The sequence below is a fragment of the Festucalex cinctus genome, chromosome 17 (genome assembly GCF_051991245.1).
Source record: "Festucalex cinctus isolate MCC-2025b chromosome 17, RoL_Fcin_1.0, whole genome shotgun sequence".
Classification (NCBI taxonomy): domain Eukaryota; kingdom Metazoa; phylum Chordata; class Actinopteri; order Syngnathiformes; family Syngnathidae; genus Festucalex; species Festucalex cinctus.
The window spans coordinates 13,486,084-13,503,441 of record NC_135427.1 but is presented as its reverse complement, the minus strand read 5'-3'; the positions used below and the strand labels follow the sequence as shown (position 1 = coordinate 13,503,441).

The 17,358-nt window shown below is 47.4% G+C and overlaps 1 protein-coding gene across 2 annotated transcripts in view; it reads left to right on the top strand.

Moving 5' to 3' along the window:
* LOC144004652 (SH3 and multiple ankyrin repeat domains protein 1-like) overlaps positions 1-17,358 on the top strand; it is a 49,216-nt gene that overhangs the window by 31,693 nt on the left and 165 nt on the right. For both annotated transcript variants that reach the window (XM_077502022.1, XM_077502023.1), the window contains 11 exons: positions 8,847-8,929; positions 9,031-9,155; positions 10,402-10,537; positions 10,702-10,782; positions 11,019-11,027; positions 11,210-11,236; positions 11,339-11,395; positions 11,493-11,614; positions 12,070-12,178; positions 12,941-16,055; positions 16,301-17,197. In XM_077502022.1, coding sequence (XP_077358148.1) covers positions 8,847-8,929; positions 9,031-9,155; positions 10,402-10,537; positions 10,702-10,782; positions 11,019-11,027; positions 11,210-11,236; positions 11,339-11,395; positions 11,493-11,614; positions 12,070-12,178; positions 12,941-16,055; positions 16,301-17,197 — 4,761 coding nt within the window. The remainder of the gene's footprint in view (positions 1-8,846; positions 8,930-9,030; positions 9,156-10,401; positions 10,538-10,701; positions 10,783-11,018; positions 11,028-11,209; positions 11,237-11,338; positions 11,396-11,492; positions 11,615-12,069; positions 12,179-12,940; positions 16,056-16,300; positions 17,198-17,358) is intronic.

Below are 17,358 nucleotides of genomic sequence, written 5' to 3'. Positions count from 1 at the left end.
ACGCCGTGTGTTTGAGCGAGCCCACTTGTTTCACCCGCTGTGCTGTAATGTCTGCACTTGTGCTACATCCCCAATCGGTGCATTCTCTCGATTGTTTTCATTTTTTTGTTATTGTTGCAGTGAATGCAGCCATGTCATTTTCAGCTCCTTACAGTTTTTTTTTTGTTTTTTTCTTGACATAAGGCTGTACATGTTTTGCTTGGTCGTCGGTTTGTGTCTGAATATGTCTTTGTGAGTAAATACATCATGTTGCTGATGATGAGTCATGAACAGGCTGAGCGTTGGTTGCATCCCCGGGCTAGCGAAGGGGAGCTTAGACCCTGAGCTTTTGCAGCCGCTTGCACGCTGGGACGGACACGGCCCGTTTCCTGTCATTATTTATTTTTTTTCACTTTTATTAGGGCCGAACAATGAATCAACATTCAAATCGCAAAGGCTGCAATTTGGAGGAAGGAAAATTATGGATTCATTTGGCTTAGTGGGTAGGCCTTTTTATATATATATATATTCAATTTATTCATATGCATAGGATAATGTCCCGATACATTGCTTCATGAAACGTGAAAAGTCTTCTTTTTTTTTCTAGTTTATGCAACACTTGTTTAGTAAGTCGTCAAGAACTCTAATTGAAATACATCAATTGTCTTCCATATTAAATGATGGTTCTTTAGCCTTCATTTGAGCATAAGTCTACCCTATAAGAACAAAACATTTACCGCTATGTATATTAAATCTGTTATTGTTTATTGTAATACAGATTAATGTATTGCTTGTGTTTGTTAAAGGGTTACTTTGAGCCATATTCAGCAATAAAAAGTGAATATTTTGTCTATAATTAATGTGGTAACTTCATATATCGAATCGATATTCCTTTTCACAGCCCAATATCGATTCATAAAATCATGAATCGATACTTTTAATAGTTTTTTTTTTTACCTACCCTGTAAAGTAATGTGCCAAATAGGGCCCACCGATTATAATCGGCCGATTATTGGCCTTCAAATATCGGCCAAAACAATCAGACAATTGAGCTAAATGGCTGATTATTTTCCCCTTAAAACGTTATCAAAGAATGCCGAAGTTTCTGACACTATGAATGTACCCTGAATGCACCATTTTGCTTGCGTAGCATTAGCAACTAGCAAATGTGTAGCGTATGTTATTCTGTTGTCACGAGGCGTCCTTTAAGCTGTTTCATGACACCTCACTGGAGTTAACTCAAAAACTAAATACACAATGTTAAGAATTACATCCAGTCTATATTTAAATACAAAGTACGTTTCGTTTTTAAAACATCGCTAGCCTAGCGCAAACAGGAAGTTAGCAAATGCTAACGGGAAGTTAGCATCGGCTTCGGGAGTGTTTTTCAAATACCGAATCGAATCGGGCCCTTCTGAATTGAATCAAATCGATTTTGGAAATCTGAATCGATACCCAGCCCTATAAGATAGCCTCATAATAAATCACAATACTGGGTGAAAAAAAATCTCTCTTATATTATTTTTAAAAATTATTCACTTCAGCTCTAATTTGTATTTTTTTTTTTCCCAATTTTAATGTGTCGGCTGTTTTGTGTTGTATTTGTTTAACTGTAGCGTAGTGGTGCTTCATTGGGAACAAGGTGATCTGGTACATGTTTTCTTTCTTGGGGAGAATGTCAAATATGATTCCGCATAGCAACTACGGAAAAAACGTTTGTGATGAAAAGCTCCCATGCTCAAGTTGGCAGGTGTGTGTGTATAAGTCTTGGGTGGGAATCAGCTGTTAGCCAATCTGTGATTCACCAACGATGGTGCGCGCGTACATTTTGCACATCCTCTCTTGTTCTCGTCACCCATCCCCCCCTCGATCCCTTTGCCATCATCACACGCACGCACGCGCGGCGGATTCATATAAATCTCAGGTTGTCAAACTCCTCCATTGTCTCAAGTATGCGCGGTTATGGAAAAGAGCTTTGAGCATTGTTTCCACATCCTGCTAGTGAGCTAGCTGGATTGCTCACGCACTAGTATGCTTATTGTTTTTGCTCGCGAGACAATTCAGAACAATGTTAGAACAACTAGTGCACACTAGTACAGTTGCAATGTCGAACGACTGTCTTACTAGTAAGGTAGCTACTAGTGGTCATTTTGGTGTTACTGCGAAGGTCCAAGAGGCTTGACACGTCTAACGCTAGTAGCGCACAGTTTTGCCCCACTTACATGTACAGTACATTCCAGTCAATGGTGGAAAAAACATCACTATAGATATTCCGCTAGTATATCCTCATCTTTATACCAAAGCGCCTTAGTGTTCATACTTTAGTCAGCACACTAGTGCACAGAAATAATACAGTCGTGGAAGTCAGTCCCAAAAAAACCTAACTCAAGATGCAGTCAATCTATTTAGTAGTGAGAAGAAATTTTGTACAGTTGTGGGACAATCTCACTAGTAAAGACGGTCGTTCTACTAGTGTGCAGAAATGTCATACAAAAGTGTAAAACAAATAAGACGTGCTACTAGTGCTCTGTACTGGTTATATTAGTGTGTTGAATTGTTTTATGATGGAGGCGAATGTGTGTACTAGTACATGGACAATTCAGCGCATTAGACTACTTTGTACTAGCAAATAGGGATGTAACGATATCCAAACATCGCGATATGATATGATATGAAGGTCATGATACGATAATTATCACGATATTGTGGGGAGGTTGGCGATACAAAAAAGCTCACAATATAGTATATAAAAAAAAAAAAAACACACACACACACAATAGTGTACTGTTGTACATTACTAATGAAAAATATTATAAAATATTATAAATATTTTATAAAAAATTATAGAAATATAAAATATTGAGGCACTTGCTAATGCACGAACATATTCAGTTCCTCCACATATTGACTCGCTTCAAGCATATTACGTTCGCTTCATCTGATTAACACAGAAGGGCCAAAACATGCCTTGTGAAAATTAAACAGCACTAAAAAAATAAATAAATAAATAGCCACCAGAGGGTGCTAGAACTGCACAAATGGAAATCAACCTGACTTTTTGAACCGATGTGCTGCGTTTAATATTGTGACGACGTTATACTGTTGCAATTTTAATATCACGATATTGCTGTTATCGTTACATCACTACTCAAAGTGCTAGATACTAACTAGTGAACATTTTTGCCTCACTAGTAGCATGTCGTCTGCAATCATTTGCTAGTCATTTGTCATCGTGAAAACTCTTTAGCAAGACATAATCATTAAGTGTGCAGAAAGGTCATACAGTTGTTGATAAAAAAAAAAAGTCACTAGTAAGACAATTTTCATTCTACGCGTGCACTGATTTGTCTTCCTAGCGATGACGTCGAGCATACTAGTCCATGAACATTTCCCTAGTAAGATGTCATGAAAGCTCAAACGGCTTCTCATACAGAGTTCAGACCTGCGCATTCCTCTTCCTCTCTCTCTCTCTCTCTCTCTCCTCCACTCCGGTTGCCATCCGACGGGAGCGAGGGAGGAGGAGGAGTGCAACGGCAAGGGAGGAGAAGGAGGAGGAGGGGGGGTGACATGGCAATGGGGGGATGCGGTGAGAGAGATTGCTCTCTCTCCCTCTCTCCTCGGCGGCCGTCACTGGGCCCCCGAAACAGGAGCGTGTGCTTCGTTTACAGGTAGCGGCTGTTTCCTCCTTCATTGGCTGGCTATGGATGTGAGGAGAGGACAATGGAGAGAGGGGAGAGGTAGACCACGCTACTGACAGGCTGTGTCCGTCCTTTTTTTTTTTTTTTTTTCTCCCCCCCCCCCCCCAAACACCGAATTCATGTGCCGCGCGCGCGTATGTTGTGTGCCATCTTTCCGTTTGCGTCGGAGCGGCTATAGACGGTAGACGCTGCAGCATGCTTTATTTGCTTGTCTCCGAACTATGTGATCGTGCGTGCGACGTGAACACAGACGATGTGGGTGTATTGCATTCTCTTTCACTCATTATATCCTCCTCATTCATAACAAGGACCCCCCCGGCTATTTATACCTGTCTCTTTAAAGACCCATTATATAATTGATGATGTGTTACTGTGCAAAAGGATTTACATTCAGTATGTGCGTTAACGTGCGTGCACCTTTTGCATTAAGGTGGTTCTGTTGCAGCACATCGGATGCACCTATATGCATACTCTGAATATTTCAGACATCTCCATCCACTGTGTGTGTATGTCACAGACATCCATCAAGTGCATCACCACTCCATACGCAGCACAGTTGAACAGTTAAAAAAAAAAAAACAACAACGCCGCATGATTCCAGAGACCATTCTAGAGCATTTGTGCTTCTTTTCAATGCTCCGATTAGCCAGTTTGGAGACACCTGGGCGACCGACGTCACCGGGCCGTGTTTCCCCCCTTCTCCTCATTCAAGTGAAGAGCCCGATGTATCGGTCCGCCCACTCCATGTGACTTTGATCTTCGGAGAGGGAACGGTGTGATGGAGGACAGGGTGGGAGAAAAAAAAAAGGATTGAGGTGTGAGGAGCAGATGGATGGAAGGCGGCGAAGCGTTGGCGAAGGGATGGACCTCAGTCAGGGAAAGTAGCGAGCGAGCGAGAGTTTGGTGGTCGTCGTGTGGATCTTCTCTGATTGATGGGGCTCATCAGGAAACATTGATGCCCGAGCCACCTCAGCTGGCTCCTCTCAACGCGGAGGAGCAGCGGCTCGACTCTGAGTCCCTCTCGGATGACCGAGCTTCTCACCCTAAAACCCTAAAACCCCTTCCCACGGGCTCACCACCGGTGGGAGGGCCCAAAGGGGTCGGGTGCAGTGCAGGCTGGGTGGCAGCCAAGGGAGGAGACCTTGGCGGACCGATCCCCGGCTACAGAAGCTGGCTCTTGGGACATGGAATGTCACCTCTCTGGCAGGGAAGGAGCCCGCGCTGGTGTGCGAGGCCGAGAAGTTCCGACTAGACATAGTCGGACTCGCCTCCACACACAGCTTGGGCTCTGGTACCAGTCCTCTTGAGAGGGGTTGGACTCTCTTCCACTCTGGAGTTGCCCACGGTGTGAGGCGCAGAGCAGGTGTGGGCATACTTATTGCCCCCCGGCTCGGCGCCTGTACGTTGGGGTTTACCCCGGTGGACGAGAGGGTAGCCTCCCTCCGCCTTCGGGTGGGGGGACGGGTCCTGACTGTTGTTTGTGCATATGCACCAAACAGCAGCTCAGAGTACCCACCCTTTTTGGAGTCCTTGGAGGGTGTGCTGGAGAGCGCTCCCTCTGGGGACTCCCTCGTCCTGCTGGGGGACTTCAACGCTCACGTGGGGAATGACAGTGAGACTTGGAGGGGCGTGATTGGGAGGAACGGCCCCCCTGATCGGAACCCGAGCGGTGTTCTGTTATTGGACTTCTGTGCTCGTCACGGTTTGTCCATAACGAACACCATGTTCAAGCATAAGGGTGTCCATATGTGCACTTGGCACCAGGACACCCTAGGCCGCAGTTCGATGATCGACTTTGTAGTCGTGTCATCGGATTTGCGGCCGCATGTTTTGGACACTCGGGTGAAGAGAGGGGCGGAGCTGTCAACTGATCACCACCTGGTGGTGTGTTGGCTCCGATGGTGGGGGAAGATGCCGGTCCGACCTGGCAGACCCAAACGTATTGTGAGGGTTTGCTGGGAACGTCTGGTGGAATCCCCTGTCAGAAAGAGTTTCCACCTCCGGCAGAGATTTTCCCTTGTCTCGGGGGAGGCGGGGGACATTGAGTCCGAATGGGCCATGTTCCGCGCCTCCATTGTTGAGGCGGCCGATCGGAGCTGTGGCCGTAAGGTGGTCGGTGCCTGTCGCGGCGGCAATCTTCGAACCCGCTGGTGGACACCAGCGGTAAGGGATGCCGTCAAGCTGAAGAAGGAGTCCTATCGGGCCTTTTTGGCCTGTCGGACTCCGGAGGCAGCTGACAGGTACCGGATGGCCAAGCGGAACGCGGCTTCGGCGGTTGCTGAGGCAAAAACTCGGACATGGGAGGAGTTCGGTGAGGCCATGGAAAACGACTTCCGGACGGCTTCGAGGAAATTCTGGTCCACCATCCGGCGTCTCAGGAGAGGAAAGCAGTGCACCATTAACACTGTGTATAGTGGCGATGGGGTGCTGCTGACCTCGACTCGGGACGTCGTGAAGCGGTGGGGGGAATACTTCGAAGACCTCCTCAATTCCACCAACACGTCTCCTTTTGAGGAAGCAGAGTCTGGGGACTCTGGGGTGGGCTCTCCTATCTCTGGGGTCGAAGTCACTGAGGTGGTTGGAAAGCTCCTCGGTGGCAGGGCCCCAGGGCTGGATGAGATCCGCCCGGAGTTCCTAAAGGCTCTGGATGTTGTGGGGCTGTCGTGGTTGACACGCCTCTACAACATCGCGTGGACATCGGGGACAGTGCCTCTGGATTGGCAGACCGGGGTGGTGGTCCCCCTTTTTAAGAAGGGGGACCGGAGGGTGTGTTCCAACTACAGAGGGATCACACTCCTCAGCCTCCCTGGTAAGGTCTATTCAGAGATGCTGGAGAGGAGGGTCCGTCGGGAGGTCGAATCTCGGATTCAGGAGGAGCAGTGTGGTTTTCGTCCTGGCCGTGGAACAGTGGACCGGCTCTACACCCTCCGCAGGATCCTCGAGGGTGCGTGGGAGTTCGCTCATCCAGTTCACATGTGTTTTGTGGATTTGGAGAAGGCGTTCGACCGTGTCCCTCGGGGAGTTCTGTGGGGGGTGCTTCGGGAGTACGGGGTGCCGGGCCCCTTGATACGGGCTGTTCGGTCCCTGTACGACCGTTGCCAAAGTTTGGTCCGCATTGCCGGCAGTAAGTCGGATTCGTTTCCGGTGAGGGTTGGACTCCGCCAAGGTTGCCCTTTGTCACCGATTCTGTTCATAACTTTTATGGACAGAATTTCTAGGCGCAGCCGAGGCGTGGAGGGGTTCCGGTTTGGTGGCCTCAGCATTGCATCTCTGCTCTTTGCAGATGATGTGGTGCTGTTGGCTTCATCAAGCTCTCACTGGAGCGGTTCGCAGCCGAGTGTGAAGCGGCTGGGATGAGGATCAGCACCTCCAAATCCGAGACCATGGTTCTCAGTCGGAAAAGGGTGGAGTGTCGTCTTCAGGTCGGGGATGAGATCCTGCCCCAAGTGGAGGAGTTCAAGTATCTTGGGGTCTTGTTCACGAGTGAGGGTAGGATGGAGCGGGAGATCGACAGGCGGATCGGTGCAGCGTCTGCAGTGATGCGGACTCTGTATCGGTCCGTCGTGGTGAAGAAAGAGCTGAGACAAAAGGCAAAGCTCTCGATTTACCGGTCGATCTACGTTCCAACCCTCACCTATGGTCTCGAGCTGTGGGTCGTGACCGAAAGAACGAGATCCCGGATACAAGCGGCCGAAATGAGTTTCCTCCGCAGGGTGTCCGGGCTCTCCCTTAACAGTGTTTTCTACTTCCCAATTCTGTGTTTTATTTACTTTGCTAACTCATCCGAAACAGTTTTTGTCAATAGTTTATTGAGAAAAAAAATCTTTTCAACTTCTATTGTGGTGTTAAGCGCTTTTCATACACCGTTGGCACTCTTTACTGCCTCCTGTAGTCCGGGAGGCACTATTTCAAATAAAACCTGTTCAGAAAGCTTAGTTTCTTTTTGGGTTTTATATACATTTTAAATATGTTTTAATTTTGACAAAAATGTTCAGAAATGTGCAGATCAGTCTAAAAACATGTTAAAAAAAAGAAAAAAAAAGAGAGATCGAGATTGTGATTTTATTTTAAAAGAATCGTGATATGACATCTTTACCATATCACCCACCCCTGGTCTCAGGTAACACCCAATCACAGCACAGCTTCAGAAAACAGGTGAGCTGTGATTGGTCATTGCCTGAGCCAGAGCAACGTTGATGTCATCTTCAGTCGACAGCAAGTTGCAAAATGGTCGCCCCCTGAGATGGATAAAAAAACAGCTGGATTTTGCTTCATAGCTCATATTCCACACACGAAATATTAATCAGAATGTCATGTTTAGACTAGTGAGGTCACATATAACATATTGTCAAGAAATACTAAAGGTTAACATACACTTGAAGGGACCAAATATGCTTCCGCAAGAGATTAGACATCAACCATTTACTGTTGTCAAACCATTTCTATTAAATTCACTTGGGATTTTCAATGAAAAAAAACATTCATAAAACTGTGAAGCTGAAGGTTAGAATAAACAAATTAAAATTATCTAGATTTCTTTTTAATTCCTAAAGTCCGACATACTAATAAACTCATAAAGTAGCTCGCTGGGCCACAGTTGCCCAAACTCCAATAAAAATCATCCAGTATAATATGAGATTGCATCAATGTGACCTCCCTCCCCAGTCTTACTGTAGCCTTAGAGCATGAAGAGTTGTTTGCAGAGGACGATTAGAGGCCTGTCCAAGCTCCACTTGTACATAATCGAAAGTGTCACGTATGTATGACTGGTCGTGGTGCTGTGCAGTCGCTGCACAGTCGCATCTTTGCAAAAAGCTGCCAGAGGCTGTGAAAGCTAATGCGGCCATTTAGGTGCATTTGTAAGTCAGCACTAGCACTCAAGTGTATTCGCACGTTTCTTTTTTCTTTTTTTTGTATCGTGTTTTAACTCGAGTCAACTGATGCTGGATTAGTATGGAATGCTATCACGTAGTGCTCTCCTCCCATGGTGTCACTCACTCTCATTGTGCACCACTGCTGTTTATTTTGCCACCGACCTTTTGCTGCAGTGTGCTTTCATAATGTGATGCAGTTAAATTGTTGTTTTTTTTACCCTCAAATTGACAAAATTACTTTCCGCTCGCAACAGAAGTCAAATGACTCCACTGTGTTATTTCCTTCTCCTTACAGTGACTACATCATTAAGGAGAAGACAGCACTCCTACAGAAGAAAGACAATGAGGGATTTGGTTTCGTCCTTAGGGGAGCCAAAGGTGAGCATCCAACACCCAAAAAAAAAACAAAAATTAATTAAAAAAAAGTCAAATCATTTTTTCTCCATTCATACTCATCTTTTCCGCTTAATCCTCTCCAGCTCAGACTCCCATAGAGGAATTCACTCCGACGCCAGCGTTCCCTGCGCTGCAGTACCTGGAATCTGTCGATGAGGGGGGCGTGGCGTGGAGGGCCGGCCTAAGGATGGGGGATTTCCTCATCGAGGTGTGCACAAGCTGGAATTTGTCGTTTTTATCAGCCACGTGAGCGATAAGTGATACGCTCTAAGAAACAAAGGTGCTTTAGAAATTGTATGTTGCACCGCTGATTCCATATCGCACCGTTGGGGTTCTTTCGGGGTTTGGGTTCAGATTATCCTATACAGCACTCATCATTTGATATGATATGATATGATATGATATGATATGATATATCATATGATATGATATATCATATATGATGTATTATATGATATATCATATGATATGATATATCATATGTGATTATATCATATCATATGATATATATCAGATGATATATCATATCATGATGATTATATCATATCTTATGACATATCATATCATATGATATGTCATATGATTGATATATCATATGGTATAATATGGTCTGATAATATATATCTAGCAGCATGGAGTCCTTCGTCCATGTCGGGAACGCCACTCCAAAAAAGAAAAAAAATGGATGATGGCTATATAAAGCTCAAACTTCATATGATTATTGAGAAAAAAAATACTCATACAAAACTGGACATATGTAAAAAACAAAAAATGGATTGTTTACGTTATCACCAATCTGAGTTGAAGTCCGTTCAACTTCTCACACAACTGTTGGTTCTGTATACAAAATGGTAGTTGCTAAACAGTAGCCAAACAAATGTAGTTTAACTGTGTACAAGCCAAAGAACTGCATTTGGGTACTATGTAAAACCTTTATTTTTTTTAGAGTGTGCAGATACGTAAGACTATGGTAAAAGTGGAGGTACTGATTGAACTTATTAAAGTAAAAGTAAAAAAGGACAAACTTGACAAAACGTTTTGATAACTTGGGACAGTGGGGAAAAATAAAGTACACAAGTAGTTAAGCTTTTTTATTAACTTATACAGCGGCTCATATTGAGAAGAAGGAAAAAACTTGATATTTTGTGTCGCATGTAGCGTTGGCTAGACTTTTATGCTGTCAAAATAGATTTGCTAGCGTTGTCAACTGAGCTACTAAAAATGCTCAATTAGATCATGAACTGTCAAAATGTGCTTTACTTGGAGGTTTGTTTTTTTCCAGACTAGACAGATTGTTGTTTTGTTTTGTTTTGTTTGTTGTTGTTTTTTACGTCAGAAGCTTTTGATTTGTGGGCTGGCAGAAGACACAACAATTCTTCTTAATCGACCTAAGTAACATTTGCATTACATTACTTGCCGTCAGTTGAAATGAGCCCAAATGTTTGTCTTTCCAGGTGAATGGCCAGAATGTGGTGAAGGTTGGACACCGGCAGGTTGTCAACATGATCCGGCAGGGTGGCAACAGTCTGATGGTGAAAGTTGTCATGGTTGCTAGAAACCCCGAGCTGGAGGATACTGCTCGAAAGAAAGGTTAGCGCCATATTTCCTGTGGCGTGTTCGTGATGTGACGATAACGCAGATTGCGCGTTGACGTCAGCGCATAAGCAATGCCGTTGCTAGTGATGACTCAATGTGTGTACTGTACAAGAAAAGTAAACATCAAGCCTGCAATTTGGCTGGTTTCCCTTATGCAGCCCCGCAGCACGCCAAAAGGCTGACTCCCCCCGCCATCGCCCTGCGCTCCAAGTCAATGACATCAGAGCTGGAGGACATGGGTAAGGTGAACGTAACGAGAAACAGATTTTTCTGGGACGGTGGAAAAATCATTTCAGATGCGAGTGTTTTGAGCTACAAGCATGCTTGTAACTCAAGTAATTTTGTTACTTTTTCGCAGCAATTTAGTTCTTGAACTAAGTGTGAAGAAGAAAGTAGATGAGATATACTTTTGTTGCCAGCAGTTACCAAATTTCTTTTTTTTTTCCTCCTCTCAACCAAATGTGCTGCTCGGAAGTGGACAAAGGTGGGAGAATCACAAAATCGCGTGCTCTCATTGTCATTTCCGTCCCCATCACCATCCCTCCTCTGCATTCACACCGTCTTGTGTCCGAGTATGTATTCCATCCCTTCATCTGCCATATGAACCGAACGACGCGGCGCTTGTGTTCGCATCTAATTTATATTTTCCAATTATGTATGCTCCAGCTGCCTCTCCATGGAAAAAGAAAGCAGGTGAACATCAGGCTTTATCGTTGACTCGATCAGCCCACTAGGCCTTAATTAAGAGCTGTTTGATGCTCGCTTTTTCTCTCTTTTATTCCCCTCTCCACACAGACTACGATTCCTCTCAGGGTCCTGATAAGAAGAGGACAGTATATCAGATGGCACTGAGTAAGAAACACTCTTTGGTCATGGAGTGTTTTTTTTAACACCTTTGGGGATCAAGAAACCATAATTTTCACGTTTTCTTTCCTTTGTTTGTTTGAAGATAAACTGGATGAAATCTTGGCTGCTGCACAACACACGATTACATCAGACAACCAAGGCCAGAGAGGTCACGGAGGCAAGAGGGACCGGAGCAAGAGTATCGTTCCCAACGTCTCCAATGAGGTATTTTCTGCCTCTTCTCTTCTAATGCTCAAATTTGGCATCCAGGACGGTTTATTTTGGACGCGCGCCCGTTTCTTAGACGTGTCAGCTGTGGACTTCATTCTCACTCCTGCAGAGAGAGTTTCTGCTCTGCTTTGGGCAATAGCACAGTTTTAATCATGCGGCCTTTCTTTGTGTTCTAGCTGTGGGGATGCTCTGCTGCCCTCACAGTACTTGAAAATGATTGACAATGAGCCACCCACACGTTTGCTTAAGTCTGAGTCAGGTTGTGTCCATTCATCTACTCTGTTGCTTGGTGCACCACCAGTACCCTGGGTGCATGTTTTTGATATTTTAATGTATGAAAATTAGCCAGTCACAGTATTATTTGATTGTCTTCATAAATGTTTGGCCTTCAAGCTTTCTATTTTGTTAAAATGTTCTTTTCTTCTTTTAATTATGTATGCATCCTGAAGCCAACGTACGAGCTGCAATCCACAGTAAATCCCAGATCTGGTTTCAACTACAACCAAGCCCACTTTCAACCAGCCCAGCATGCAGTGATGATGCGGCAGAAATCCATTGGTAAGACAAAATGTCAAGGCAAGACTCACTTTTTTTTTTTTTTTTTACTTTTTTATAAAGTCCCTGTCAAGTAAAACCACAGAGAATATGTATTGATTTTTTTATTTATTTTTTTTTTATTTATTTTTTTTAAGCTCTAAACATACAAATGATATACTGTACAACTTATATTGTTAACAATCCTGCCAAAATTGAATGATTCAAAAACTAGCCAAGTACATAAAATAAGGCTTTGAAATTGTGAAACTGCCAAGCCAGTGCAAAGCCCCAGTCCTGACATAGGTTATCACATCTAACTTCTTCTTTTCTTTTTTTTTAAATACTCCTTCCTCGCTCTCCCACCTTTCTCTTTCTTTGCATTATTCGCCTTTCTCTGCGTGAGGCACTCTGAAGCTGCCACATCAGCAGAAGGGAAATGCACTATATTTTTGGGCCATAGGCCTGCTAACTGCACGTCACAATTAACCACTGATACAAAACCGCTCAAGCACTAATATGGTGGGGGACGGGCGACTCACGTCGGACTCCAAAGTACCTCATGCCGCAGTGTTTTAGCCATACCCAAAAAAACAGAACTAAAATGGTGAAAAACAGTTGAACACTATATCTACGCAATTCACTACTACATATATCTCAGTCTTTGCACATATTTTCAGCTATTACCTTCAAACCAGCATAATAAATTTAGCAACAAATCTCTGAATTCACTTTACAGGGCTTAAATTCTATTTTGTTTGTAACTGCTTATGTTGTGGTACTAAGGTATAACTGAAGAGGAGAGGCAGTACCTTCATCCACCGGCGATGAAGTTGGCTCGTAGCCTGTCAGTGCCAGGACCAGAAGAGATCCCCCCTCCCCCAAATACATCAGCACCTGAACCACCGTTATCCGCCGGGCCTCATCCTGGGAGGGGGCCTGCCATGCCCATACCGCCTGTATCTCAATCCCACTTCCAGGTCCAGTCCCAACCAGGCCATCCGAATCAACCAGGCTGGGAAAGAGGAGGCGGGATGAACCAGCAGGTTATGGTCTCCACTCTCCGCAGACAATCGGAAGGACTGTGCGCCAGGGAGCAAGAGGCACCCAGGCGTGGTGGTGGCAAGATGGGGGGCTTACGTAGGGGCTACAGTAGCGCTACGCCACCAACTAGTGCGAAACCTAAAACCCAACAAAACGTGCCACATCATTCACATGTAGCTGCAAGGGAGCAAGGCGGTGGGACCGGCAGGGGAGCAGCTCGGAGGGGAGGTCGCGGCGCTCTAACGAAACAGTCTAAAGTTGAGGATGGGCTGCGACAGCATCGTGGGAAAAGTGGGGCAGCTAAAGAGAAGACGTCCATCCCCATCCCCACTATCATCATCAAAGCACCCTCCACCAGCAGCAGCGGTCGAAGCAGCCAGGGTAGCAGCATGGAGGCCGAAGTCCCCCAGGATGCAGAGGACCAAACCTCTGCTCAACCATCTCTGGAAAGCCCCAACTCCACTTTACCGTCACCTCTTACCTCGACACCACCTCAGCCCCCCTTGCTTCCATCCACTGCCGCTCCTCCCGTTTCTTTGAAGCAAAACCTGGACAACGTTGACTACTCGTCGACATTTGCTACCACCTTTGGAGGTGGAGGCGCACGCAGGGAGCGGGAACGTTTCCGTGACATGAGAAGAAAAAGTGCTTCTTTCTTCCTCTCGTCTGAGGAGGACATCCAAGGGGAGGCGGGAGGGGACGTTGGCGAGGGCCTGGAAGCACTAAATGCCAGGATTCAGCCATTACAGGGCTCTCAAATGGAAGTACCAACTCATCGACTGCGACCCTCCAAGTCCATCGATGAGGGCATGTTTTCCGGAGACAATTATGTCCACTATTCCAGCAGCATGCCGCCAGCCTTTGGCCTGCCTGAGTATTCCTCCCCCATCCTCAGTCAGGATGGACAACCCAAGTCAGCGCCGTCAACGTATGGCTCCCAGCCAGCGACGACTTTCATCCACCCACTCACTGGCAAAGTTCTAGATCCCTCATCTCCTCTTGGACTCGCACTCGCCGCGAGGGAAAGGGCCCTCAAGGATGACCGCAGGACTCGCCGGGAGGAGAGACACTTTGGTCGACAGCTGTCCACAGTGGGAGCGTTTACCACCCCCACCCAGACGCCAACACCCTCTCTTTTTGCGACCCCGACGCAATCAACCTACACGTCACCCGTTTCCCTACACTTGACCTCGCCCACCACCACCACCTCGCCTGCATCTCAAAGTAGGCCTCAGTCCCCGAGGATCTTACGAATGGGAGGAGGGGAGAAGATGGAGCGGGACAAGGACACGGGGCATAGAGAAGGCCTGAGAGTTCGTTTCTCAGAGGACAGAAACAGCCAATATTCAAGCCAGTATTACCCTCAAAACCCCAAGGAGAGAGAAAAAGAGGCCCATGATAGCAGACCTGTTCCACCCGTACAACCTCCGCCACCCCCGTCTCAGCCCGCCCCCCGCAGGCCGTCCTTCCTGCAGATGGAAAGCGCTCCCAACACCAGCTACATCCCTCAGTACACTGTACCTACAGCACCTGATGCGACGGCAGAAACAAAAGCGGAAAATCTGGGAATGATGGTTCTGCCTCCGCCGGCTCCCTCAATCGACGTCGATGAGGAGTTTGTCTTTGCAGACCCTTTGCCGCCCCCGTTACAGTTTGCCAATGGAAAGAATGAAAGAGTGAAGGACTACCACCAGCACTACCAACACGCGAGTCAACGATCCGCCGCCCCGCCGCCGCCTCCTCTACCATCTTCTAAGACCCCAAACGTTCCTCAATCCTCCTCACAGGGCGGTGACTCCGCCACGTCAAGCCTTACCTCCTACGACAGCGAGGTGGCTACCCTGACGCAGTCCGCTCTCTCGCCGTCTTTACCGTCCCCTGCTCTGCCTGCCACGAGCCTACACCGGCCCCAACCCATGTCCCTTTCTCATCTGTATTATACCGGCTCCACCGATCCGTCGGTGGGGCGTGATGCCACAGCTCACGACAGAGGCACGGCCGCCCTCACCACGACAATGACGTACGCCACCACCACCATGACGGCCAGCGCGGCCGCCGCAACCACCACCACCTCCACGGCCTCCGACTACAGCACGACTGTGGGAGGAACCAAAGTCGGCTTCGGCACCGCGGGCCGAGCCGTGAACCATACTCACCACCCTGTGAATGTACCCAAGGGTGGAGAATGGCAGGATGCAGTGGTGGATTCTGGGATTGAAGAGCTGGACAGTCACAGCAGCAGTGACCATCATATCGAAATGTTGGGATTGACGGGTCTAAGAGGAGACAGGAGTGGCATCGGAGGAGACGGTGCGTGTGGCGAGGGGCGGAAAGGGGGCGCACTGCAGGATCCTTCTTCAGCTTACTCAGGTAGGCAAACATTTGAGGTACAGACCACCAAATTGGTAAACCCTCCGTTTCCAAAGGTGACTCATTATAAGGAGGGAGCGGGGAAGGTCCTGCCCGTTGCACTACGAAGGCAAAACAGCACCAACCCTGCTCCGTTACAGCTGCATCGACAAAACATCCCCGACAATATCATGATAGATGGAGCCCCACATGATGACAGGAAGTTTTTGCAGAATAGGCCCAAAATGGAGGATGACTTTAGCGCTACATTGGCAGCCTGCTTGGACCGGCCGATTGAGGCTCGCTCGGCGGGATGGGGCGAGGTTGGGGAACACGAGCCGCTCCAGAGAGCCAGCGTGCCTTTGGACCCCGCGCGCAGGCTTCACTCGCCGCTCTCGGGTGTGAAGGCCAGCATCATCAATGAGCTCAGCTCCAAACTTCACCAGATGAGTAGCATGAGGAGCATGGACGACTGGAGCCAAACCCCAAAATCACCCACCATGCACAGGTAGGTTCTTTTTAATATTAGACGACCTTAACCTTCTTAACCTTTATTTTTTACCTTAAGGTGCAACTTTTTCCGTACAAAATGGCCAAGGGTCCATAAAAAAAAAAAAATATCTAATACAGTAGTTGTGAAATTCTTCTTTCTTTTTATGTCTGCATTAGTTGTTAAAGTTACCAGCAGCTCTCATGGACCTCCTGATTATGAATCACTGCTTTATACTTGACGTATCATTTTTGTCTTTTTAGATATTCGGCAGATTTCACCGACGCATTTCACAGCCCCCCTACCGGCCGCTCCACCTCCCCCTTGCCCACTTCCTCACCTCAACACCATCAAATACTCCCCCCCAATCTGTCGGCCACCCCCTCCATATCCCCTTCCTCGCAGGTACCGGGACAACGCAACTGGACCCGTTCGCCCTCGCCGCAGATGCCCACCTCCCCGGTTCACTCGCACCCTCCCCACTCGCCGACCTACTGCCCGTACCCGACGTCGCCCAAGCACCGGTCCAAGATGCGGCGGCAGACTTTCGATTTCCAGTGCAGTCCCACTAAAGAGATGCGTTCTGCTGTTTCTCGACGCCGCGCCCCCACTCCTCTCATCTATAACAGCGAACAGCCCAACCCCACCCCTCCGCGACCGTCCTCGCTGCCCATCCTTCCCAGTACTCCAGTCTACAGCAACCCCTTTGAATTCCCAGGACCCCTCACCCCTCCTTCTCCCGGCCTCCCTCTGGGCGACCCCTACATGGCCTCAACGCCGCCACTTTTCTCCCCGTCCGGCGCGCCAAGCCCAAACCCGTTGCTGGTGTCCCACTCCCTCTCACCCACACATTACCTCTCCGGAGCCTCCTCCCCGTTGCACTTGCCCCCGAGCCCGTCCTGCCTCAACTTCCCCCACCTCACCCCTCCGCCGCCAACCAAACCTTTCGCTATCAAGCCGCTGCCCTACTGGACCAAGTACGACGTGGCCGACTGGCTGGCTTACCTGAACCTGGGCGAACACATAGAGCGGTTTATCGATAATGAAATCGATGGATCTCATTTGCCTTCGCTTACCAAGGATGACTTCTTGGACCTGGGGGTGACGCGCGTGGGGCATCGAATGAACATCGAAAGGGCGCTGAAGAAACTTACTGACAGGTGAGGGGAGACTTAAACGCAGCAGGGTCAAAGATCAGAAAGGAAGGAGAGCGTCCTTCTGGAAAAGTCACGACTTTTCTTTATCACAATTTGTAATTTGAAGCTACCTTTCCTCAATCCTTCACCCGTTACAAATGACTTTCATGGGCCTTCTCCGTTTC